This window comes from Syngnathus floridae, chromosome 11 (genome assembly GCF_059516105.1).
Source record: "Syngnathus floridae isolate MCC-2025c chromosome 11, RoL_Sflo_1.0, whole genome shotgun sequence".
In the NCBI taxonomy this organism is placed as follows: domain Eukaryota; kingdom Metazoa; phylum Chordata; class Actinopteri; order Syngnathiformes; family Syngnathidae; genus Syngnathus; species Syngnathus floridae.
The window spans coordinates 13,716,018-13,740,360 of record NC_142423.1 but is presented as its reverse complement, the minus strand read 5'-3'; the positions used below and the strand labels follow the sequence as shown (position 1 = coordinate 13,740,360).

Below are 24,343 nucleotides of genomic sequence, written 5' to 3'. Positions count from 1 at the left end.
ACACAATACAAACTGCCAGGATGTTTTTTAATCAAGAAACAACAAAAAAACAAAGTACACATTTTGAAACCTGATCGATACTTATTTTTCAAGCTTACAGAAAGGTGGAAGGTGACAAAAGCTGGTTGAAAACGGTTGTCACTTTCTCATGGCGGATGTTGCCATGGAAACCCAGAATGGGTTGAGGATGAGAGGACGACGACAATGATGATGATGAAAAGTAGTGCAATGTGCTTCAATGTGAAAGTAGAATCAAACCAGTGGAACGTTTGAAGGGAAGGCTCGTGAGCAAAAGTCGTTAGCAACACTCGTTGGTGGCCATCAGTGTTGCTAACATTGATTGAAATGATATTCGGACATTTTTTCACAAAGATGACCAGTCAAAAAAGCAACAAAAACCTCAAAACATTGATATAAACTAAGGAACATAACCATATATTTTAGGGACGTGAATTCCTTTTGAGGGGAAAAAGCAGCGATGAACTATTTGGGTAGCGCACGTCACAATGTCAACTATTGTACGAAATGACGTGAGTCACATCTGAGTTGAATAGTCGATGTGTGACATGATCAAGAATGTTGTATAGCGATGCTAGCATGATGTTAGCTTGGTGTTAGCTTGATATCAGCTTGACAGTACAATGTGTGCGCGTTATTTTCAAGAAGGTACGGTACCAGAAAAAGTCAACTTGGTAGACAAACGTTTTGAGACGTTTCATAATTAGAGCAAGTCTGGCCGATCTGGCGATGTGGTGGTGAATATTGCACGTATGTCAAATGCGAATAAGACATATTACGAATCAAAACATTCTTTTGAGGTCATACTTGGGATTTTGCCACCGATCAAGCAGTAATTTAATTAAAATATGAAAATGTCAATGGGGCATTTCACTACAATTCAGCCATTATTATAAAAACAGTCAATAGTGGTCCAAATTTTCACTCTTTTTGTCCAATTACTTTTTGTGCTGACCCCACGTCACCGTGTTTTTTTTTCACTTTGTCCTAAAATATGATTAAAATTCTCACATTTTCAATACATTTGTCCAAATTGGCAAATTAAACTTTGTGTCCCGATACATTTGTACGGCGGCTTTTATGGCCATCGTGTGCGTTAAGGTGCGTTTCACAACCGGCATTCCGCTTTGGACTTTTCATACTTACACATTCAGCGCATTCTTTGCTAAAGTACGTTTTTTTGGCTTTTCACAGCTTTGATTTGTCACGTAAAAAAATGGTCGCCAAGCGCAGAGAAAAGACATTTTCCAATTTGGCGCACCAGAGTTGTCCAAACATTTGTTGCGGGGAGACTTGCTTTATTTGAAATGGAGCAAATTTGACACAATTCCTCATGCCTCAGGTGTTGGTCCCATCTGACCAGATTCAAGGCCCCCCATCCCAATTTGGCATTTTCAATAAATTGGATTCGGGAGGTGAAGATGGACTGTGTAGCCCCGATTCTTATGAGGCCAAATTTCAGGAGGCTGAAAAACGGCCTCATGAGTCCTCGACACTTTTTCATCTTCCAATTTTGTCTGTGCTTTGTTCAAGTTCTCGGCAATGCTGGTCAGAAGTGTACAACTGGACTTTGGACAGCCCTGGTTTGGACCTTTGGATGATTGTGTCGTTGGGGGTGGGGTGGGGGGGGCGCTGCCACTTAAAACACTTTGTGTGCCGTAAACATTCCCGCCGTAATCGGCTTTCTTTTTGGGATTCAGTCCAACTCTGAACTTTTGATTCCAAGACTCCAATGTCGCCTTCTTGTCCAGAGGAAGAGGAAGAAACTTCCTTCATGAAGTGTTCCTAAAATATTTGCAACTACTTTTAAATTTTCTTCCTTCAAATCCTTTTTTTCCCTCATTCCACCAGACGGAGAAACGGGCGGACAGACAGACGACAAAACAGAAGGCGGCTAGCTAGCGTTAGCTTGAGGAGAGAGAAGCATTTGGGAGGCTGGTGGGAGAGGAGAGCGATCTCATGGAGAACTTTCCATCCCGCGCTCTTCTTTTCTTTTTTACATCATGGTTTCTACGATGGTGTGGCTGGGGCCCTTCATCAGCAGTCCCTTGTTCCCGTTGGGGTCGGCGTGGTAGCCCAGCTCCCGGGGGCTGCGGTGGTCGGCCGGGCGCGAACTGGCGCCGCCTCGCACCGGGGCGGCCACCGCCTTGATCCTCTGCAACGAGACAGCCGCAAACGTTCATCACAATACGTAACCGGCTTGTCGGGCCGGCAAAAGCCCTCCTCCCCGCCCCACCTCGATGAGCGGGCCGTCCGATCGTATGATCTTGATGACCACCACCATGGGGATGCAAATCATGGAGGCCAAGGCCAAGGTCCAGCCCACTCCGATGGCCCAGTCGGGATACTCGTACACTTTGTTGTACGTCAACGGCTTGTATTTGACCAGAGAGAAGATGAAGCAGCTCTGCAAACACGGAAAGAGTCTTCAGATCACGGAGGGGGTTAGCGCCTTGGGCTAACGCCGCTTGCTAATGGCCGTGCCGCCTTACCAAGCACAAGCAGGGAGTGATGACAGACCAGCTCCACTTCATCCAGGGGTTGGGTCTGTAGCCGATCATGTCCTCCACAGCATCGTAAAAGTTATCAACGCCTGCGTAAAAGGTTAGGCACCTTTTCAAAATGCTAGCAATTGGACACTTCATTCTTCTTAGCATTTCAAACGACGAAAATGTTAGCAGACGGTGTTTGCCCGTCGGGCGTACTCACCATAAACCCAGGCAACAGCGACACATTCAAAGAATGCCACCCACAGAAGGCACACACCGCTGGCTGCATAGTAGTCAAACAGCTGGAACACGTACATGCCACCCTGAAGCAAATGGAGGACACCAATTGAGAATTTTGCCGAAAAACGCCAGAGCGAGGTCACCCGCAGACACCTCACGCCGCTTTTCCATTTACTTTGGGAATCTTTTCAAACGTTTGCCGCATTTTCAGCAGCAAGCATTTTCAATATAGTTTTTCTTCGAATGGTTTTTGTTTTGACTAGCGGATCTGCGACTTGCCAACAGCTACACAATGATTTCTCTTCATCCTAATCTAGAACATAACAAATGTGAGAAAACCGAAGCACTGTCATACATACTTGCACGTCTGTGCGGTCGTTAAACAGATAGCGCCGATAATATTCAAGGTGACATCTGACTGACTCTTTCAAGGCGACCGTGTTTACGAGATTCTCCAGTGACCGAGCGACGCCGCGACCCGGCTCAATGTCCCCATTGATGTGTGGGCGGGGCCCCGACGTCCTCGGCTGCGTTACCTTGGTGACCATGGTGAGTGCCAGCAGGTAGCTGATGCAGCACATGATAGCGATGAAGACCTCTCTGCGGTAACCCTTCCGTAGGAAGGACGGATACAGATCCACCAGTGATGTGATCTGCCCTTCCACCTCCACAAACTGTAAGCACACACACAATACATTGAACCTTGTACGACCTCCGCCGAGGAGCCCGCTGTGGCCTTTGTGAGTTTAAGTCACGGTTTCAAGCACAACACAAAAGGAGCTTTGAACCGAGCTGCGTTTCTTTTCAACATATGCCACAAACATTTTTAGGCCGACAGACCAAACGGCGACTTTGCAAGGGGGCTGGCTGACCTGACTGTCGAGGCCAAGCAGCAGGAGCATGATGAAGAAGAGGATGGCCCAGAGTGTGGGGAAAGGCATCATGGTTACGGCTTTGGGGTAGGCAATGAAGGCCAAGCCGGGACCTGAGGGGCGCAAACGGCACAGGCGGGCAGGCATTCCAGCGGACATCGGAATCAGGTGAGGCAAATTTCACAAGACGAGCAAAATTTACCTGACTCTGCCACGTCCGTAATGTCCACACCTTGCTCTTGTGCCATAAAGCCCAGGACGGAAAATATTGCAAAGCCAGACACAAAACTGGTACCACTGTTGAGGGCTCCCAGCAGCAAACAGTCCCTGTGAGGCATGTGTCATCAATCGATCGGTTCATCGATCGTACGACGAGGAGCCTCTGTACCGACCTGTAGCAGTTGTATTTGTACTTGTTGTAACTGCCAAGGGACGTCATGGCGCCCAAACAGATAGCGTAGGAGAAAAAGATCTGGGTGCCGGCGTCGATCCACACCTGAGAGAGGACCACGTTGGCAGGGCAGCGTAACGGAAAACACATTGGCACGTACCTCGGGGTCCTTGAGCCGGGTGAGGTCGGGGTACAGGTAGAACTTGATGCCCTCAGTGGCCCCGGGCAAGGTGACGCCACGAATCAACAAAACAATCAGCATGACGAACGGGAAGGTGGCCGTAATGTACACCACCTGAAGGCAAGACAGCAAGTCATGAAGGAGGCGTGACGTCCACATCGGCGTCACTTTTGACGTCCTAACCTTCCCGGTGGACTTGACGCCCTTCCAGATGCAGAAGAAGCAGATGACCCAGACCAGCAGGAGACACAGAGCCAGGTCCCACTTGATGGGGCCAATGTCCTCAATGCCGCTGCTGATGCCCAAAACTTTGCGTCTGTGCCAAAGGAAGACGCATGTTAACATGTGAAGCACCAAGCCCAACTCAGACTTGAAGGTCAACCCATAAACAACCCATAAACAGAACACAAACCTGAACCCCAAATCATAAGCCACAAACCGTAACCCAAACCGCAACCTGAAACCAACGCTGCAAATCATCTTTCACTAAGTCAAACCCTGAACCCAAGGTAGCACCTCAAACCCGAAGCCACGAACCCCAACAGGAATCCCCAAAGCTAAAGATAAATCCCCAAAGAGAAACCCAAGGCCTAAAATGGAGCCATGAACGGTGCGCGGTGGTGTACGTACTCCCAGAACTCGGTGACGGGGGAGGTGAAGTTGGTGAAGTTGGAAGGCAGCCAGAGGCTTTTGTTCTTGCGGTAGGTGTCCTCGATGCAGCGTTCCGTGTTCCAGGGCTGGTTGCACTTGGCCCACGGCAGCTCGGGCTGGAAACACTGACGGCGCAAAGACAACATTGGACTTGACGCCGTCGGAGGTGGACTTCACACAATTGCGCAAGGCTTGTCCATGCAGGTCGTACCTGGAATAGGTAGTAGAGTCCCCAAGCCAGGATGACAATATAGTAGATGTTCAGCAGGGACACGATGACGATGGAGGCGTAGCCGATTCCTGCAAGCACAGCAGGAGACGTTTGGAGACAGCGTCAGTGGAAGGCCCAGCGAGCCATGTGGACCACGGCACAAACGTGAAGCAATCGAACGCAGTGCGTCGATTGACACCCGATGAGACACGCCAACCCAAAAGTAACGCTAAGCGGCCACACGCGAGGGGGGAGGGGCTTGTCGGACTTTGCGATGGCTGCCGCTGGCCGCAATTTACCTGGCCGGCATGACTTGCTCAGCGGCTTTGAAAGCCGGCAGGGCAGGAGGCGCGCCCGTTTGAGCACAATGAGCGTTATTGACAAGACCTTGAACGTCTTGTTATTAAATGTCAGCCTTTCTTCTATCAGCTGCTCTTGACCAATCTGTCACCGGAGCAACATCTTGCGCCATCAGAGCAAAGAAGTCACTTGTGACCTGCAAACAAGACAAAATGTTATTGCTTGGAAGAATGTCCTTCAAGGTCCTTTGTGCCATCTGTCTGCATGTGTGTGAGTCAGTTGTGTGTCTTTGTGCACCGACTCTGATGATCTGATACTGATTAAACACACAGACACACACACATGCGCACACGCACGCCCAGCGTGGTCCTCCATGATGTCACTGACATCACCAACTCAGTTGACCTTGTAGTACTTTGAATTTGCCGCCAACTCAACTACTCACTCACTCACTCACTCACTCACTCACTCACTCACTCACTCACTCACTCACTCACTCTCTCTCTCTCTCTCTCTCTCTCTCTCTCTCTCTCTCTCTCTCTCTCGGCTCACCCGCTCCCTTTTTCCACCCGCTCCATCGTTCTGATACGTTGCCACTCTGTTGCCTTGGCAACCGTGATCCAGGACACTCTGTACGTCGTGTCGGGCGGCGGTGCGCGTGTGCGCCTGCATACTGAAACCGAGCCAATCAAACGAGCAACCCAACGGCGTCCCGTCGGCGGGAATATTGTAAAGAGCAATCAAAGGCGTCATGAATATTAACGAGTGGCGCCAAGCAGACACGCGTGATGAATATATTAACCCAATTTTGCAACGGGGGAGGGGAAAAGAGTGTGAGCGAGATGACGAGACAGACGCAGCAAGGCGAGGATCAAATTGGCGTTTTCAGAAGGAGCCCGAAACCAGGCCACGGCGTCGCCTGGCAACAGCGACTGTTCCGTCGGAGCAGAGGACGCGTAACACGAGCGGGGTCCGTCGAGCAAGTCATTTCGACGAGCCAAGCTCTTTTTTGAAAATAGACAACAACCAACTCCTATTCGAAAGATTTAATGGAAACAAACGGAGCCCTGACCACTTCATCCTCTAAAAGCAAGCCCAAGCCAAAATGTCGGCCATTTTCTATTTAAGAAGCTCACTTCCTAAGCCGACCCGAACGTGACGTCCAGATTTAGCCCGAACCCAAATAGCACAATTTAAAGGACGCCCCTGTAGCGTTGAGCGGGGGCATTCCAAAATGTCAAATGCGGCCCTGAGAGACAAAAACCCGAGCTCGGGAACGGTGCTTCCAAAGTGGCCATCTTGGTTCCATTGAAGACAGAAAATAGAAAGCGTGTTGATGGAACAATAGCGCTTCCTCCCCCTCTGCTGGAGACATACCCGTGAAGATGGGGCACAGCTTCCCCCAGCAGGTGATGCCGCCCTCGGAGGTGAACTGGCCCAGCGCCACCTCTAAGAAGAAGACCGGCAGGCCTCCACCAAACAGGAAGATGAAGTAGGGGATGAGGAAAGCGCCTGCAAGGCACAGATGGTAAAAACCTCACTCGATACCAGAACGGGCGGGTGCTGTGAGCTTACCTCCGCCGTTCTTGTAGCAGAGGTACGGGAAGCGCCAGACGTTGCCTAAACCGACAAATCCTCCAGCCACCGACAAAACAAAGTCCAGCTTGCTGGCCCACTTCTCTCGCTGGGGGTGTTTGCCCTCGGCCTCGTCTTCAGGCCGCGTTCCGGGACTCTTGCCAGGAGACGGCTTGAGCGTGTCTTTGTGGAAGTCCTTCAGGCATTGGAGCTTTTCCTTCTGAGCCATTCTGGAGACAAACAAGCAAAACAGTGTTGCAACCCAGGCAACTGAGCGACAGTGAGGATGTACAACGCGCTATTTTTACTCTCCAGTCCCCAAATAGATGAATCGACCTGTCACAAAAACATTTTTTGGTTTTATTTGGAGATAAAAATGTAATCAGAAGTTCGCAAAACGTTTGCTGACGACGACGTGTTACGAAACGTTCAACCTACCGCTTGGATGTCTTTATATTTAATATTATGAATTATTATTGATATTATACTAAATATTAAACGCCCTGCTGGACTTTGTTGACTTTGGAGTAAAGCGTCGTGTTTCAAATGTCGGCACACTCCTTTTCAAATGTGACAAAATAACAAAGTGGCCTTTTGCATCTTTGTAACATTGACACTTTTGGCTCAGCGTTTTCGGGCTTCGGCTTTTCTTTTTTGTGTCGCTCGGATGGGAACACCAACAGCGTCCAAAGCGTTTGGCGCTTCTCGGCCGCCCCCACACAAGTTAATGATACACCAGAGTGACCTGCTTCCCGACGGTTAATTTATAACCAAACCGTGCGTTTGTGCTCAAACAATGGGCGGCCATTCTGTCTGCTGCTGCACGCCCTGAGGAACTCCGGCAATTCCAAAACGGAACAGAAATAATATCGTAACATTTCTTGCGGTTTTGTCGATGCAAAGTTTCAACACTGAGTCATATTTTATCAAGAAAAGCAGTCACAATATTCCAAAATTTGAAATTTTGGATTCAAAACTAATTCATGCAAAGTATAACCAAGTTAGGAGACAAACCCGTGAAATTACAAGATGAGTTGTCATTTTTATTTTGAAATAAATGAACAAAGGAATACAATGGCTAATTACCTTTAAATTAAAGTTATACTCCATGAAAAAAAGAAATAGACTAAAACAAAAGTCGTCAAATTATGAAGATATTTAATTTGAAGAAAAAATGATTATATCTACTGTATGCATGCACACTAATGTACTGCTTAAGATGAGGACTAACAAATGAAACAAGCTGCACAGCCGTGAGAACCGTGTGTGTGTGTGTGTGTGTGTGTGTGTGTGTGTGTACACACGCACACACACACGCACACAAAGCTCTTATATAACACGCTCCACTATTTTAAGCATGTTTAGTTCCACTGGGCTGAACGAGTACTCAGTCATCATCATCATCATCATCCTCCTCCTCCTCCTCCTCTTTCTTCTTGCTCTCAGTTGCCTCATTTTGATTTCGGATGACGTGCAGAGTGAGCATCTCCCCCAACGACCACCATCAAAAGTGTCATCTTCCTGCGCTGACATTGCTGACTTTTTAGCAAGTGTTATTTCTGTTAATCGGGTCTGTTCTTCTGCAAGTCTGAAATTAGGGAGGGGGGGGGTCATGCCTTTGGTTGTAGTACCACGTTGTGTCACAATAGCTAGCGGCAGCACTGAGCCTGTGCAGCGCCATTCATTCGTTATGACTTTGCTTGTCTTTGCAACTCACAGATCTCGGCAGGTCTCCAAAGATCTGGCATATATCACGGATATCAGAGCCGCTACCTTGGTAGAAATCTTCAAGACACGATCATAGACGTGTTTTTATGAGTTTTTACTCTCTTTGAGGCCCTGAATTGAAAGTTGCTGTCTGGATTCTGCACCAATGGAGCAGGGTGAGATCCAAGGAGGACCACCTCCTTGGGCGCGATTGGATGGACAGCTCCATGAATTTTTTTGGGTGATGAATGTCGCGCGCTCGGCATCCATGGGAAGGGGGAGCCTTGCGGCAGCTTCTGGAATCCTTCCTTGGCTTGACCTTCACATGGAGCGTAATGCTCTGATATGCCGCTTCAAGGACTCTCCTCTATTTTTATTTATTTTTGTTGTGTTGCTGAGTCTTTTTTCCATTAATCTATCTGAGATACTTTTGGGAAGAAACTAAGTAGATGTTTGTTTTTTTGTTGTTGAAGCTGTTTGTTGGAGAGAAATTGTCATGGTCTGCTCTGGTCTTAGACTCGTTTGGGCTTGTTTAAGCTTTGGAGGTCTGCTTTTCTCTCTTTTTTGCAAACAATTTCTCCCACCTTATGGAGAAGTGCAGAGCAGACTTTGATAGGGGCTGTGGTGTCCCAAAATATCGCAAGTGGGTTAAGATGGTCCTTCTGCCCAAACTTTGATATCTTTTTCCAGAGCTTATTATCCAGTAAAGGATGAATGATAAATTGATTTATCCGGGGGATTAAAGCTCCACGTATCAGCAAGTAAAGGCCAAAGCTTGAGGTGCTTTGCCATTGCATTATTGGAAGAATGCTACATTGCTAGCATTTATCCAGAAGTACATTCAAATGTATTTGCGAGTGCGTTCGAATGTATCTGTGAGTACCTTGACTTTGATTTCAAGGAAGAGGGAAAGAGAATGAAAAGGAGAGATGACTATAACAATGGCGGACAACCAAAAGCTCGGCGTATAGAGATATGAGAGACTACATCTAATGGAGGAGAGACTCTAAACACATCAAATGAGAGCGGTAGAGTGACTAGAAGACTTGGTGGGGAGAAAAGTGAGAAAGATCTGTGAGACTGAAGGGAAAAGGAAGAGAGACAATGAAAAATGAAATAAAATAAAATGGAAAAAGAGAGAGAGCGAGAGAGAGCGAAAGGGGGAGTGAGAGTGAAAGGGGAAGAGAGAGAGAGAGCGAAAGGGGAAGAGAGAGAGAGAGCGAGAGCGAGAGAGAGAGGTAGCGAGAGACTAAGCGAGAAGGAGGTGGGGGGGTGGAGCATTGCATTTTTTCCCTCTTCTGTCCTGCTTTGTGCTTTGCGTGAGTCCTCATTGGCTTCGTTTAACAACACGATAATCATCATCATCATCATCGGCATCATAAGCAGATTAAACATTTTTCCGAACAATCATCATAAATGAATGATCATAGTTTCCCCCGAGCTACCGTGTCAGAGATGCTTATGGGGGGCAAAAAGAAAGTGAAGACAAAGGTCATGTGGGAATACAATGAATCACCATTGGAAAGGACATTTGCATCTAAAATGACAGCCCTCGAGAGAAGAGCGCGTTGCATTCAATGCCCCCTAGCTCTCCAGAAAGACAATCTCAAATGAAGACAACCGGCACACGCTGCTTTCACCGTCACCCCCGCCAAAAAAAGAGGAGAATGCCAAATGAATGGAGCAGCAAAAACTGTGTTGTATTCAATGTCACACCGACAAAACTCGACACCAGAATGTCTATAGAACATTCAATGTCACCTCTCCAAAACAACACAATCAAGCAAAACAAATGGTGTGCGTGGATTTCAATGTCACCCCCCCCCAAAAAAAAGACAACTATAAATGATGTTATGAATAAAAAAGATCAGATCAAGAAGAGAAAGGAGGAGGATGGATGTGGCTTACCTGCTGCCTCTGAAATTTCTAAATGTTATTTTTTTAGGGGGGGGTCTTCTTTGCTAAATATTTTTTATTGGAAAAAAAAAAAAGAAAAAGTCCCTCTTTGTCCTCCGATGTCAAGACTGAGACGTGAGAGTCTCCCAAAAAGCGGGTCCTCCTTATAAGCTCCTCTCTGTGAACTTTGTCTCCTCCGGTTTGGGGGGGCCGGCGTGATACCATCGCGAGTGGAAAATCACCGGGCCTCCCTCCCCCTCCGCCACCCTCCATCCTCCTCCTCCTCCTCCTCCTCACGGAGCAACAGGAGAGCGGCGGCGCGTTCGCGGCTTCGCGGAATGCCAGCCGTGCGCGCGACACGTTCTGGCGGCTTGATGGAGGCGGGATGTAATTTACGAGGTGCGCCTGAACGCCCCGTTCGGGAGCCCAGATGCTGCCGCTGCATCACCGCTACAGGGGCAGGTGCACGGAGGGAAAGGAGGTTCAAAAGTGAGAGTCAAGGCTCACACCTCTGGATAGATGTGCAAAAACCTACAAAAACAAAGAAAGCCCATATTTGGTCACGCAATATTTTGCATGAAACGTCACAGGTGACAAATCAAGGCCTTCAACGAAATAACAAAATTGAGAAATTTGCATAGGAATGCGGTGACTTTCAAATGCAAACACAATACTGGCTCACAAATGAGAGATATGTTTGTGTGAAAATGCAACCTCGGTTTTCGAATGTCCCACCTAACCAAGCAATTCATAAAAATCCGTTCATCCGGCCACTTTATAAAACTGAAAATAAAAACACCTTTAATCATAGCAAGAATATAAGAGATGAAGATTTTTTTTAATGAGAACTTTGACACGTGTGCCACAATTTGAAATACCAGCATGCATTGTGTGAGCCGAGCCCTGCCAGAGATTAGCGCCTGTCATCTGCCTGCCCGGGATTAGATTAAAATCCAGATTATGTTCTTCCTGCTTTACAGCAGCTGCTGATCTGAGTGACAACGCCGCATACGTTATCATCGTCAGACTGCTCATCATCATCATCAGGTTACCGTGGAAACAGCCGTTGGATGTGTCGCCATGGTATTGTGAGAGGGAGGGAGAGAGACGCCATTTGCGAATCAATCCAGCAAACAATTCAAGTCCTTCAATTTTTTAATACAGCAATAATGAGCTCACCAACCAATATTTTAACTCCGTTTTTAAATAAATAACAACAAACAAAAATGTGCTGAGGTAGGGCGGTACCGTGAGCGGCGCTGACTCAGCGCACGGCTCGAGCTGAACGTCACGTTTTTTGTTTTCTTTTACATGTCCATTCGAACGGAAGGTGACTCCAAGTGTCCAACTTGCCAGATGTTGGCATCTCTCGACGTGGTCACGGACGTGGCGAGCCGAGATGCACACCTCATGCCTCTCTCATCTTTTCTCTTCGACCCAAAAGCTGTGCTGATAGCCAAGCGATGCTGGAGGAGGAGCGGCGTGACCAACAAAAGCTTCCATTGTGGTCTGGGCCCTGAGCCGGGGGGTGGGGATCGTTCGAATGGGGGTCTTGCGGATTTAGCCGAGCGTTTTGCCGCTCCAATGAGCCGCCGCCGCTTCGACCACTCAGACGGCAAACCTCCAACAGGTCACCTCTCGCTCTCACCTTTGCTTTTGTTTTTTTTTGTTGTTTTTTTTTTTTCCCTTAAGCCGCTCAAAGGATCAACACATTCTCCGAGAAGGAATGAAACAAACGCACCCTGAGTCAGTGAGTGAGTGAGTGAGTGAGTGAGTGAGTGAGTGAGTGAGTGAGTGAGTGAGTGAGTGAGTGAGTGAGTGAGTGAGTGAGTGAGTGAGTGAGTGAGTGAGTGAGTGAGTGAGTGAGTGAGTGAGTGAGTGAGTGAGTGAGTGAGTGAGTGAGTGAGTGAGTGAGTGAGTGGAAGACTTTTCAGAGAGCCAAGTGCAAAGGACGCTGTGGTTAAGACTGTTTGGTGACCGCCAGGTCAGCACTTTAAGTACACAAAGGTTCGGAAGTGTGTAAAAAGAGGACAATGGTTTTGAAATGTCCCAATTTGTGCTCAGGATTCACGCCAGGACAGGGTGACACTTTGACCGCTTTACACACAGTTAATAAGTGTTAGATGGCCTCACAGAGAACAATGTAAGCACATTTTTGTATACGCTCAGCTAGTCGTCATCTTTCATTTCAGACACTTTATGGCACCGGCCTCCTTTTTTAATTATTGTCACACAGGCAGGTCAATGTAATCGATTAACTTCCTTCAAGGATCTTCCTATTGTTGTCCACCTCGGCTTGGCCATCCACTTGTTGGTCGGTCAGTCAGTCTGGTGTGTGTGAGTGTGTGCGTGCGTGTGTCACATTGCAAGCCAAACACCGAAGACCCCGGTGACCCCACAAGATGGCGACTCCTTGTTGTGCCGGTCGGCCCGGCAACAAGCATCAAAGCTCCCGACGACGTGCACGGTCCCAACTAAGAGGCTCGACATCTTGACTAATGAGTTGAGACCCGATTGCCAGACATTGAACCATTTAAGTGGCGACAAATTTGTTTTACTTTTGGAGGTTCCACAGTCAGGCCAGCATCTGTCAGACGGGCCGTTTGCTTCCCTGCGAGAGCAGAGCATGCTGGGAAAGTGATCCCCCATGAATAACAAAAGAGGAGAAAGTGGAGGAGGCCCGTTCGGGTTACGTCTGCACCGGTGCACCGCACCAACCTCCGTGTAGGTGTGGCCACACTGCTGGCAGCGCACCCCCGCCGAGCACGCCATATTGCGTGTTATTTGCTTAAACGCCGCAGGAGGGTTACGACCACAAAGAGTCCAGCAGGGAAGGTGCGTCCGACTGCGTGCCTGCCTAAACATACATGTCGACGGCCGATTCCCAAACTGGCGTGCCATTGGAAGGGTGGCCGGTTATAATTATGTGGGAATGTGTCTTTCTTTATTAATTCGCAAAGGAAACATTTCAGTGTCATTCTATAGCTGAGTGGAAATTCTGGACGTGTCTATTTTTGAACTTAATTACTTTCTAGATCACTTGAGAGATCTTTTCAATATTCTTTTTTTCCAACTTCAAAATTGCTTCATACTTGAATGCCCTCAACAAGAATTAGGCACTAACAATAAATATTTGTGAAAAGATGCTACATATTTGTTTTAATGGCTTTTAGGATGTTTGTTAGATGAGATGGGCCAACTCAAAGGATGTTGAGAAAAATGTGTTGTGCACAAACTCTGTCAGATGTCAGTGGCTGACCTTGTCACGTCTCGTCCCCAGCCGTGTTACGATGTGTCTCGGTCTGTGTGCTCGCCCCTCCCCTCCTGTGTGCCCATGATTAGTTTGGTTATTCTCACCTGCATCTTGTTACCTGTCGTGTATATAAGTCCTGTCTGCCACTCGCGCCCTTCCGGGTCGTTGTGTGATGTTGTCTTGATGTCTTTTGGTTCCTGTTGTCTTAATGTTTTCACGTCCTTTGTTTCGCGTCCCTGTCCTTTTGTTATTTCGTGAAGTCATGTCAGTTTGCCGAGTCTGTTAGTTTGTTTTGCTGGTCCAAGCTGCATTTGGTCGCCCTGTTCCGTCCGATCCGTGACAGACGTTAACTGTTGAGTGTTTTTATGAAGAAATAAGTGGTGTGCAGCGTTGCGTGGGAATCACATTGTCCCTTAATGGCTATGACACAAAAGGGGCATGTTGGCGTGGACGCTTGCAGTGATACTAACTCTTTTGGACAGGGGCCATGTTGTCCACATGCTAAGCTAATGGCATCATGCTAAAATAATCTTACTGATGTGCTTCTGTCTGGTCTAACGTGAAGTGATTTATTTTCAGGTCAGCGGTTTAATGATGCCATTCTAACCTGCTTATCACCTTTGAATAGTTTTATTTGCGTACACATTTATTGTGTCTTTGATTTGAAGAACATTGTAATTTTTACGCCAGCACTTGGATTGATCATATACTAACAGCCAAATCACCTTTGAATTGTTTTATATGCATTTTAGACCAAAGTCTTTATTGCTTCTGGTCAATATTTAACATGTATTTGCTCTTTGAGTCACTTCATCCTGTTTATCGTAAGTCCTGCATTTTATCATTTTAGCATAGCTACCCACGAGCTACTGTTTGTTGCTATAGCCCACTCAAAGCCCTTAGCTGGGCCTGATGTGCAAGGCGGGAGGGCGTTTGGCGTCGCGTGGGCACCCCTTAAGTCAAAAACAGTTCCAACTCAGTAGAGGCACGGCCACAACGTAAGAAGGCACACAATATCCAAAAGAGGAGTTAGATTTTAATGCTTGATGTTAATACATCACAGCGCATCAGAACACACAAACAATGGCTAACCAAAACAGCAGCACACTTTTAGTTCTCAACTTTGACACTAGCCAAGTAAGACTCACAAAGAAAACGAACGTTGTGACACCATTGCAATAATAACAACAAAAGGTCAACAACAAGGTCCCCGCATGATGCCAAGAGAGGAATTTAGCCTCATTAGTGTGAGGACAAAGCATTAGCATTAGCATTAGCGCTATTGCTGGGGGCTTAAAGCTTAGCAGCCAAAGAAGGGGGTGGAAAGAAGAGGCCAACTGCTTTTGTTTTGTCTGCAGAGCACTTCAAAGCACAAACTAGCCGCTAAAGACAAGCTAACAATTAGGGAGCTGGTGTCGCTGCTCTCATGTAAAAGTCTCTCAGGTCCATAACAAGCTGCACATGGACACAATTCTCTCATTAGGTTGAATTCAGAAGCGTTTTTGGTCCTTCTGAGGATCTGCTCATATTCTGCTTCAGAGCTAGAGCTGGACTCACACCCCAAATCCATGCACACCAGTTGGACAGTGAGTCCTGAATCAACTAGAATGGTTTACTAATTGTACTTGTGACAAAAAACATTCCATAGTCCAAAGAATGAAAAATCAAATTTGATCCTAATGGTAAATTGAGTGCGCTACAAATAAGGTGTGTTCAAATCGCTTCAAAAGCGTCTGCAAACTATTGTCATTCCCACAGTTCATCGAATTGGGCTGTAAATACCCTCAAATTATAATTGTGCAGTTAAAGCACATTTAATTTCAAATTCATTGTGTTCAGAGCCAAAAACATGAGTTGTATCCATGTCCCAATATTTATGGACCTGACTGTCCTTGCCTACAGTCTTATTTAGTCATTTTGTCAGTGAAGTCACTCAAGCAGTAAAGTTATTCCTAGAAAGAAATCAAGTTGGTGTGTGGAGTGACAACTGTCAGACAATGTGAAGGGGTGAATGCGGACGTGGTGGACAGACTGACGGACGGCCAGGCTCAGGCGTACGTGCGTGGATGACGCGTGTGTTTATGAGGTCTCGTTCAAGGACACATTGTTGCTGCCTTTGCTTTCTTCTTGGCAGCCTATTCTAAGATACCGAAGATACTTTTAATGTCGCCCCACAATAAGAACCGAGCCTACCAAGCTCACCTGCTCCCGACTTTCCGTTGCACCTTACCCGCTACCTATTGTAGCCGTCTTGCTCCCTACTGAGCCAGCTAATGGAGATAGCTAATATTTCACACCTTTCTATCTAGCTAGCAACCTTCTTGAAGGAATCAACTTAAGACCTTCTCACCGTGGATTGCACTGAAGCTTCATGCATACTTAAGAGGAAATGTGTCACCACCTAGTGGTCCAAGCCCAACACTACAATAGAGGTACCGTTTGGGCAAGCACTCGCCATAGTTCATATTTATACAACTGTTTTCATATTGATCATGCAAACACGAGACATTTTTGTCACCAAGGCATATTTATTTGCTCACAGCTTTATAACTCAAAGTGGTGGTTATTTACTTATGAGGAATCAACATCACCTAAAAATGCAGACATAATGCAAAATGCTCAAATTGCTGTCTCAAAAAGCAATATATATAAAAAAAAAAGCAAAACAAAACAGAAAAAGAGCTCAGGTTGTTTTTTTCAAAGGAACCTGGGCTCAGCCCACCCGTAGGGGTGGCGCTACGAGGACAACGCCGTCACCTCTGACGAACAGCATGGGAATGTTCCTCTTGGTCGACTGTCAAAAACAAAAGACAAATGAGGCATTGAACACCATCATTAAATATCTATGAATACCTCTTAGCAAGTAATAATAATAAAGTATGAATGAGATACAGACCTTGTATAGTTCTTCGTACGTCTCCTCATCAATCTCCACCGTGGTCACCGTCTCCTCCACATCTCCCAGAATCATGTTCAAGTGCTGATCGTATGCCTGATGTGCAGCAAAACAACACAATGGATACATGCGCCTTGCAAGCGAGGATGTGCGCGCTTACATGTAGCCGTCCTCGCAGCTCTCTGTCGTTCCTCATTTTGACGTAGATCCTCTCGTCCAGACTGAGTCTGATCAGGTCGAGGGGCTCTTCTACGGTGTTGGTGCTCGGTTGCTAAACAGCACGGACGAAGGGAATGTGTTTTCTTTGTTGATAGGTCTTACATTTGCTTAAAAGGATGCATTTACATATTATTAGAATTGTTTTGTATTGGTGTTTATTTAAAATTCTTATATTTTGAAAATTTAGATGAAACTACTGTTCTTACATGATTAATCGGGTGTCAACTTGGGTCATTTTCTATGATTATTTCTTAAATACGTGAACACACACTTGCTTGTTTGAGTTGACCCCTTGGGTTGAACAGCTAACTTACTAAACGGCATGCAAATTTCAATATTATCACGAAGTTGATGAAAAAATGTGAAAGAATTTCTAGACATTTGGGATGCGTTTCTTCAAATGTCATTCTTGATACCCCAATTGGACATGCTAACGCAAGGCCGACGCCGCTAAGTTAGCATGTTCAATGGTCCGTCGCCAGGATAAACGGCCACAAAACGGAAGGGCAAACACCACAAAGATGCGCAAATGGAGCGATGACAGCGAGGTTCAAAAGCACTGATTGTAGCGAGGCTTCGTAGAAGCGCATTAGGAGCTCAAAACAATTCATCAAGCAATGAAAGCACAGACCTGCTCCACTTCGTCCGCCATGATTTTTGAGTCGTGGCTACGTCACTGTGACGTCGACACGATATTCATCTCGCTCAAATCACTTCCGCTAACCCGGCAGTCCATTTTTGTTACCGAGTTGAGGCTGTCTGCAATAACTGTCGTTTTTACTTGCGAGTAAGTATCTACTCAACTTCACATTTCTAGTGTCACCTGACTTGTTCTAACCATGTAGAGTAGACGCTGATTCGAATTTGCATGAAAGGATGAACACGAGTTTTCTGTGAGTGTAATCCACGTGTATAGTAGTCCATGTGAAATGTACGGTATATCCCGGTCCACAAATACATTATTATAATACTCAATTGGCGCTAAAGTGATCGAATTAGTATTGGTCGATTGTTTTAATTTTTTTCTTTAAAAGTACCTTGAAACAGTTTTGTTCAAATGAAAAAAGCACGTGGTGAGGTACTGATGGTTTTTCGGGTTCAATAACTTTTTTTTTTTGTGCTTGGGAGGGGGTTTACATTTCTTCCTTTAAATTTCTTCTGTAAGACTTTATTGTGAGAGCCTCCGCTCCATTCCGGTCCAGTCTGCCGTACTGGTTCTGGTTGTGGCATTGCAGGAGGCAGAGCAGACGAGCAGTGGTGTTACCCATTCCACACTCAGCCCCCCAACCCTGGCTTTGTGTTGGAAGAGAACCCTGCCACACCACAAATCCTCAAAGGCATAAAAGTTAACTGACCTGTCAATAAATAAAATAAGCAAGAAAATAAAAAGGGAGGTTCGCGTCTAACCAACTATTGGAAAGCAAAAAAAAAAAAAATCAAAATGACAACGTGAACATGTGTGCTGACTTTTTGCAGGAGCTGTCATGACTGTCCTTGGCCACAAGGTGACGCCACAGCACCGCAAGCCGGAGTCCACGGTTGATGTTTGTTCAATTTTATTTTAAATAAAACTTATTGAAATAGATTTAATAATAACTCACTTATTTACACTGAACTGTGAGTCACTTTGATGCAAGGGATTGTGGGTGCACGTGTACTTGAGAAATGGACCCAAAATCCAAGTTGAATTTGAAATTTTTGTAAATCAGATTGTACAAACAGTCTGTGGTCCTTAAAAGTACAGGATGAGAGAGCTGCTAAAAGGCTTGCACAAAAGCCTGGAAAAGAGACAGTGAGAGTCATGAAAATGGCAACGAGACAATAAAACAAAATATTAGAAAGAAAAAAAAGCAGCAAAAGCTGAAAATAAAAGTATGACAGCAGTAGCGTTGGACACAGAAGCATGAAAAACAAAGCACATAGTACTTAGAAGCACACAAATGCCTGAAAAAGAAGTACACAGTGGTGCGAAATCACAAGAACGGTTAAAGACTGAAATAGCAACAGCCACTGCATAAAAATGTGTGGATGAGATAACTGCGTGCTACACAAAAGACTTGTTCTTTTTTGTCCCTTTAATTTTAAGCGAGAAAGAAATGCGCACACAGCTACGCACTTCTTGTTGGTGTCTATTTTGGGGTACACGCCGGGGGATGGGGGTGGGGGTGCCAAACATTCTGGCATTGGACAGGGAACTCGCAAGGCACATGATGGAAAGACGAGCTGGCTTGGGCCCAGTTGGACAGCTGAATCAGTGCACGAATGAGGAGGAAACGTTTGAAGCTCAAACAACAAAAGTCTACTGTTAGAATCATTTTCCATTAAAAATGCATTTTGCAGCAAAAAGGGAAAACGATATGAAATTAAATTTGTATCGTAAATCACTGCAATACATGTTAGATATTAGAATTGACATTTGGTTAAATAAGATCTTTAATTTTGTAATGTTACGCCGTAAAATCTGGAGTTGCTTATTCGCAGTACAATACAGGGTTCAAATAGTTTCGGATTTTTTATTAGTGCTTGTTTCGTTTTCACTTCTGTTTTGTTTAATTCAGTCACTTTTAGTTTTTAAGAGCAACACTTGAAAATGCTCAGTTGTTTTATTACTTTTAGTATGTTTTTAATATGGCGCATCTGTCGATTGCAAGATTAGAAATTTATAATGTCACTAAGAATAAAAAAATAGCTGTGTAGCAACACACAAAAATACATTTAAAATGAAAGCTGATGAAAGACGAAAACAAAGTTCACGTCCAGAAAAGTTGGAAAACGGAAATGCATTCTGCAATTTAGATCTCGTTATTTCATTCATTTTTCCTAACTATGATGGGAGATGATGTCATTATTTCTTCATGAGCTCAGATTCACTGTATATAATCCATAATGTCATATTGCCAAATATAACTCATGACAACTTGGCCATTCTGATCGTCAGCATTGAGTACAGTGCACTAATAGTTACCGTCGTAACATCATAGACATGCAGACATCACAGTGTGTGTGTGACCAATAATCCAAACACACACACACACAGGTCGTTGAAGGAATTTGTCTCAGTGGGATCCAGTCAACAGGTGGGTGTTATTTTTAGATCCTCTGTGACCTCACATCCAAATACACGAATTGTGTGCACTTTTGCGTGCTTATGTTTGTGCTGTAGAATGTGTGTGTGTGCGTGCTAATGTATAAATCTGGATTTCACATCTCACATGTCCCCCACCCCCACCATTCTATTTAAAGGGCTCCCGGGCGGGCGTCTCACCCACTGACCAAGTGAGCAAGCGAAGATCCGGAGGGCTTGCCGCCGTTCCCGGGAAGACCTGGAAGCTGAGCCGAAAGGATCATAAGGCCTTAGCGGCAGATTTGTGACATCCTCAGCCGCATCTCTTAAATCAGGACCAAGTGAGCTCGGGCAACAATGAGCGCCTGCCGACCGGAGGCCCCCGCTTTAAAACGCGCCGTGAGGAAAATCCGATGCGCCGCCATGGTGGCCAGCCTGGCCAAGAGTTGGCAGGGTTGGGCCAACGAGCACTCCGACAAGCAGGATGCCGCTCCCACTGGGTGGATGCCCTGCTCTGTGGACCAGAAGGACACAACGGAGCGAAGCCATAAGTTCAAAGTTGCTAAACCCAGGGAAACGGCCTCAGGTGATGACGCCACTCCCATCCGGAGCGTTTCTATCTCTAAAAGTGTTCAACCGAAAGTCAGCGAGTGCGGCGGGGATGTGGTCAACATCATCCGCGAGAAGATGGAGTCGGGTCCTGAGGAAAGCAAGCCCTTCCTGGGTAATGAGTCGCCAACGCGGCGGCGCCACATGAAGGCGTTGCATGGAGCCGGCGGAGGCATTATCCATGAAAGGAAATTGATGCTGCAGGACAGAAAATTGAGCTCCAGGAGCAGCAGCCTGGACACGGAGGACAGCGGCCTGGGGGATGAGGTTGCTGGAGAAGGTGCCGAAACCGCAGATATCAAGTGTAAACCCAAGGTAGTGCTAAGATGACGCAAACATGCAGCCTGATATTACAGAATGTTGTAACGTTACGTCGTGGCGTTACGGCGTGGCGTTACGTCGCGGCGTTACGTCGTGGCGTTACGTCGTAGCGTACAAGACTGTCATATAAGTCTGCCACCAATGAGACTGCCACCATTGCTCTGACGTCTCTTGGAGAAACTCAACTCCAAGCCGGCAAGCGAGTCGTCTTGTCCTATTAAAAGGCAAAGCTGCCTGCTGGCCCAGTTGTAAAAGAAAAAAAAAAAAAAAAGAAAAAGAACTGGAAAATGTAAATCAAGCTGGAGGACAACATGTTCTCGAGCTTGACCTTCCAGGGAGGTAAAAACAGCCTCAATGTCAACACGGCTTTGAGTAACAGCTGACAGCTGCCTGAAAAAAAATCTGCACGTTTAATTGAAGGACCCAAGCCCCTTGTCATATGGAAACAACTAAGAGTCACCAGCAAAACACCCAAAGTAGCACTTTGAGTAAGAGAAGGAGCAACGGGAAGTTTGTACTGTGAGAGAGCTCACACCTACCAAGTGGTAGGTCTTGGTTTTTATTTTGCCACGCTCGCTGGACGCTGATCGATCTCCTCTCCCCTTAGATCAAGGTGTCCACCATGGGTGACATTAAGAATTGCTGGCAGCGCTGGTCCGAGGAGCACGCAGAGAGCCAGAAACTCAATCCCTTCAGTGAGGACTTTGACCACCACTACGCCATGAGCCGGTGCCTGCGCAAGGGCGACAGCGGCTACGGTCGCCCCAAGGAGGGCTCCAAGACGGCGGAACGGGGCGAGCGTGCGCACAAGCACATCCACAGGGAGATGGAGGAGATGGTCTGGATCATCCGGGACATGGGCTATCGGGACAGGCAAGGCCGTGCCGTCGTCACCTTCGGCCGCCTCTTTGAGCGCTACGTGAAGATCTCCGACAAGGTGGTGGGCATCCTGCTGCGGTGTCGCAAGCATAAGATGCTGGACTTTGAGGGCGAGATGCTGTGGCAAGGACAAGACGACCATGTGCTCATCACCGTGATGGACTGACTCCTGGAAGAACCCGTCTTGTCCACGGAGATGTAGAACGTTAGGAAATTCCTCCTCGTTTTTGTGTCATGATTGAACTTCTGACCTCTGCAAATTCCCAGCGTGGTTCTTTACCAAGCTGGGAGAAGGATGCGCTTTGCACATTTGGAATAAACACGTTTTCTTGCCATGTTTTTTTTTCATTGTACTTTATTTATTTAATCCAAGTCACAAAAATGTGGTCATGTGCATCCAAGCAATCACAATCAAGTCAAAAGAAAATGACATTTGTTAGGAATAATTAGTTGAGTTTACATAGTCAATAACTTTGATGCTTATGATCGTTTTTTTTCTCCAATTTTCATGGATGTTAGTCCTCAGAGGCAACATGTCCGCCGTGCGTGTAAGGCCTCCGCTTAATGTGTGAGCGCTACAATCAAACCCAGCAGAGCAGACCTCCGCCAAGGCCTCGACTTTGACATTCAGATGAACTTTTTGAAGGTTTTGCCCTTTTAGGAAAAACATTGAATAAAAGAAGACGACATCATCAAAACGACAAGTCGACATGCTCCTTTATGTTTGGCCAAGGTAACCTGACTATTACCATTATATTGTCATGAAATGTTTTTCTTCAGATGACATAAAAACAGTTGTTTTCTGTTGTTGCTACGCTAGCTGCTGACAGCTAAACAGCTTACATCGGGTGACTTTGGAGCAATAATAAATATAAAGTATATTAAATTGTAAACGGGATTTTCTCATAAAATGTTTTGGCACAAAAAACCCACAAAAATTCCTTACATTTATTAAATATATTAAATATTTATAGAATAACATCTAAATCTCTTGTGGTTTTTATTTCTTTTAATACATTTTTTGCATTGTTAAAAAAAGCAGTGATTTTGACTGATGATGATTTCCGGTTACAGGCTAGCATGTTAGTATGGGGGCGGATGTTAAGTCGCTTCGAAAAACTGCCTTGATGATGGCAGCTTCGGGATTTTATTGCTTCTCACAATGTAGCCTATGATTTATTTTGGTAAAAATGTAATAATAATAATAATAATAACAACAACAATAATTTCCCTGCAGTACTGCTACTGACAAACCTGAGGACAAAACTTAATTTAAAAAAAAAAACTAAAATCGAATCCTTGGAAGGATCCCAAACTTTTGCATGTTTTAATCAATAAAAAATAAAGTCGCAAATATGCTACATTGTGTTTGATCCCTCAGCACAGCCTCGCCGTGCTAACTGCGCATTAGACTGCATGCAGATGCTAGCGGCTAACACTACGAGCTACATTTTCCATGGCCACCGGCTGACCTTTGGCTCACAGTTGTCAATATTTACACCACATAAGGTGCCAAAAATTAAATCCTCTCCTCATGCTAACGTCAAGCTAATGGCTAAATTTGTCCAAGCCTTTCGCAGCGCCATTAAGGTGATGCTACTTTCCAATGAAGTGAAGAAAGACACTTTCTGGTCAAAGATGGCACGTGTGCAACGATTAGCCAAAATAAAAACAAGTAGACGATGTACACGATTAAGCTACAAGACTGTGGAATGAATATTCTGGGGCACATGTCACAAGCACGGCGTGTTAGCGAACACTTTGTTTTGATTTTGTAATTCTTTTTTTTTTGCTTTCTTTTTTACATTCATTTTTTCCTTGCTTAATGGCATTTTCAACCTTTGCAAATTAGTTTTATATTTTTGCACACTTGGTTGTTTGGATTTAATTTGGTGAATGTATTCATATATTCATTTACTTTTTAAAATATGAGTCCCTTTTCATTAACTTTGACTGCAATTGTATTAACTTTTGTAATGTCCTGTAAAATCATGTATTTTTTTATATTCACTTATGTAATGAGTTTTTTTTCCCTTTAAAAACCTTTGAACCTTTTTAATATTGCAAGTCAAGTTGTTAATATTGCAACGGAATGTTGCACTTTATGCTTGTAAGATTACAACAAAGTAAGTCTTTGTTTTTATACTGTTTACAACTTTTTCTGTCTAAAATCAGTATGACCTTTTACTTTCAAACAGGCAATATTTCAATAGCATTTTTTCCTAATGAAATTGTTAATGTGTCAATTGCTTTACTTGTTTTATTTCTCAATGGGCTTTATCACTTTGGAGGATTAGCTTTTTGCTTTTGTGAATTGTAATATGTCATTGTAACATGAGTTTCTTGCAAATGGTCAACTTCGCTACGGTACTTGGGGGTGCACATTACCTGGCGTGAGGATGTTGAGGAGGATCCTCGGAAAGCTCCCAAAATGCTTGCAAAGCTTTGCATGAACAGAAGAGGATGCCGACGACGCTGCGGAAGGAGACGACGTGAGATCGGGATGCTGAGCCTGCAGCGTCGCCTTGGTCCAAACAGGAAGCCCCGGCGAGTCCAAAGTCCGGCACTCGG

The 24,343-nt window shown here is 45.5% G+C and overlaps 3 protein-coding genes and 1 long non-coding RNA gene across 9 annotated transcripts; 2 read left to right on the top strand and 2 right to left on the bottom strand.

Moving 5' to 3' along the window:
* Window positions 1-13: 13 nt before the first annotated feature.
* On the bottom strand, window positions 14-10,753 carry LOC148391271 (sodium- and chloride-dependent taurine transporter-like). Of its 2 annotated transcripts, XM_088389520.1 has the most exons (15): window positions 10,544-10,753; window positions 6,929-7,158; window positions 6,731-6,865; window positions 5,054-5,142; window positions 4,822-4,967; window positions 4,375-4,507; window positions 4,171-4,305; window positions 4,012-4,115; window positions 3,822-3,946; window positions 3,620-3,732; window positions 3,284-3,421; window positions 2,728-2,830; window positions 2,511-2,611; window positions 2,255-2,425; window positions 14-2,173 (listed from the first exon to the last, which is right to left on the bottom strand). In XM_088389520.1, the coding sequence occupies exons 2-15, from the start codon at window positions 7,155-7,157 to the stop codon at window positions 2,015-2,017; spliced, it is 1,881 nt and encodes a 626-aa protein (XP_088245646.1). In that variant the 5' UTR covers window position 7,158; window positions 10,544-10,753; the 3' UTR covers window positions 14-2,014. The 2 variants fall into 2 exon arrangements, with proteins under 2 accessions (XP_088245646.1, XP_088245647.1); XM_088389521.1 differs by lacking the exons at window positions 6,731-6,865; window positions 6,929-7,158; window positions 10,544-10,753 and adding an exon at window positions 5,353-5,490.
* On the top strand, window positions 8,254-12,019 carry LOC148391270 (uncharacterized). The gene is made up of 3 exons (XR_015861291.1): window positions 8,254-8,406; window positions 11,512-11,614; window positions 11,862-12,019. It is a non-coding gene; the product is annotated as an uncharacterized LOC148391270 (long non-coding RNA).
* Window positions 12,020-16,292: 4,273 nt separating this feature from the next.
* On the bottom strand, window positions 16,293-24,298 carry lsm3 (LSM3 homolog, U6 small nuclear RNA and mRNA degradation associated). Of its 2 annotated transcripts, none has more exons than XM_088389537.1 (4): window positions 24,161-24,298; window positions 16,841-16,951; window positions 16,681-16,776; window positions 16,293-16,578 (listed from the first exon to the last, which is right to left on the bottom strand). In XM_088389537.1, exons 1-4 carry the CDS (start codon window positions 24,221-24,223, stop codon window positions 16,498-16,500), a joined length of 351 nt encoding a protein of 116 aa, XP_088245663.1. In that variant the 5' UTR covers window positions 24,224-24,298; the 3' UTR covers window positions 16,293-16,497. The 2 variants fall into 2 exon arrangements, with proteins under 2 accessions (XP_088245663.1, XP_088245664.1); XM_088389538.1 differs by lacking the exon at window positions 24,161-24,298 and adding an exon at window positions 17,531-17,654.
* Window positions 17,237-22,710, top strand: abraa (actin binding Rho activating protein a). Of its 4 annotated transcripts, none has more exons than XM_088389530.1 (4): window positions 17,237-17,686; window positions 18,376-18,437; window positions 20,143-20,887; window positions 21,501-22,710. In XM_088389530.1, the coding sequence occupies exons 3-4, from the start codon at window positions 20,321-20,323 to the stop codon at window positions 21,936-21,938; spliced, it is 1,005 nt and encodes a 334-aa protein (XP_088245656.1). In that variant the 5' UTR covers window positions 17,237-17,686; window positions 18,376-18,437; window positions 20,143-20,320; the 3' UTR covers window positions 21,939-22,710. The 4 variants fall into 4 exon arrangements, with proteins under 4 accessions (XP_088245656.1, XP_088245655.1, XP_088245657.1 ...); XM_088389529.1 differs by having other exon boundaries at window positions 18,376-18,443; XM_088389531.1 differs by lacking the exon at window positions 18,376-18,437.
* Window positions 24,299-24,343: the final 45 nt, after the last annotated feature.

Excerpts from the sequence above, each read along its gene's own strand:
- LOC148391271 (XM_088389520.1), bottom strand. The coding sequence starts at position 7,157 with ATGGCTCAGAAGGAAAAGCTCCAATGCCTGAAGGACTTCCACAAAGAC. Across the intron at positions 5,143-6,730 it reads GCTGTGCCCCATCTTCACGG|GAATCGGCTACGCCTCCATC; the intron begins GTATGTCTCCAG and ends CTGTGCTTGCAG. Across the intron at positions 4,306-4,374 it reads GCGTCAAGTCCACCGGGAAG|GTGGTGTACATTACGGCCAC; the intron begins GTTAGGACGTCA and ends TCTTGCCTTCAG.
- abraa (XM_088389531.1), top strand. The coding sequence starts at position 20,321 with ATGAGCGCCTGCCGACCGGAGGCCCCCGCTTTAAAACGCGCCGTGAGG. Across the intron at positions 20,888-21,500 it reads ATATCAAGTGTAAACCCAAG|ATCAAGGTGTCCACCATGGG; the intron begins GTAGTGCTAAGA and ends CTCTCCCCTTAG.
- lsm3 (XM_088389537.1), bottom strand. The coding sequence starts at position 24,223 with ATGCAAAGCTTTGCAAGCATTTTGGGAGCTTTCCGAGGATCCTCCTCA. Across the intron at positions 16,952-24,160 it reads CCTCAACATCCTCACGCCAG|CAACCGAGCACCAACACCGT; the intron begins GTAATGTGCACC and ends CGTGCTGTTTAG. Across the intron at positions 16,777-16,840 it reads AGCTGCGAGGACGGCTACAT|GCATACGATCAGCACTTGAA; the intron begins GTAAGCGCGCAC and ends GCTGCACATCAG.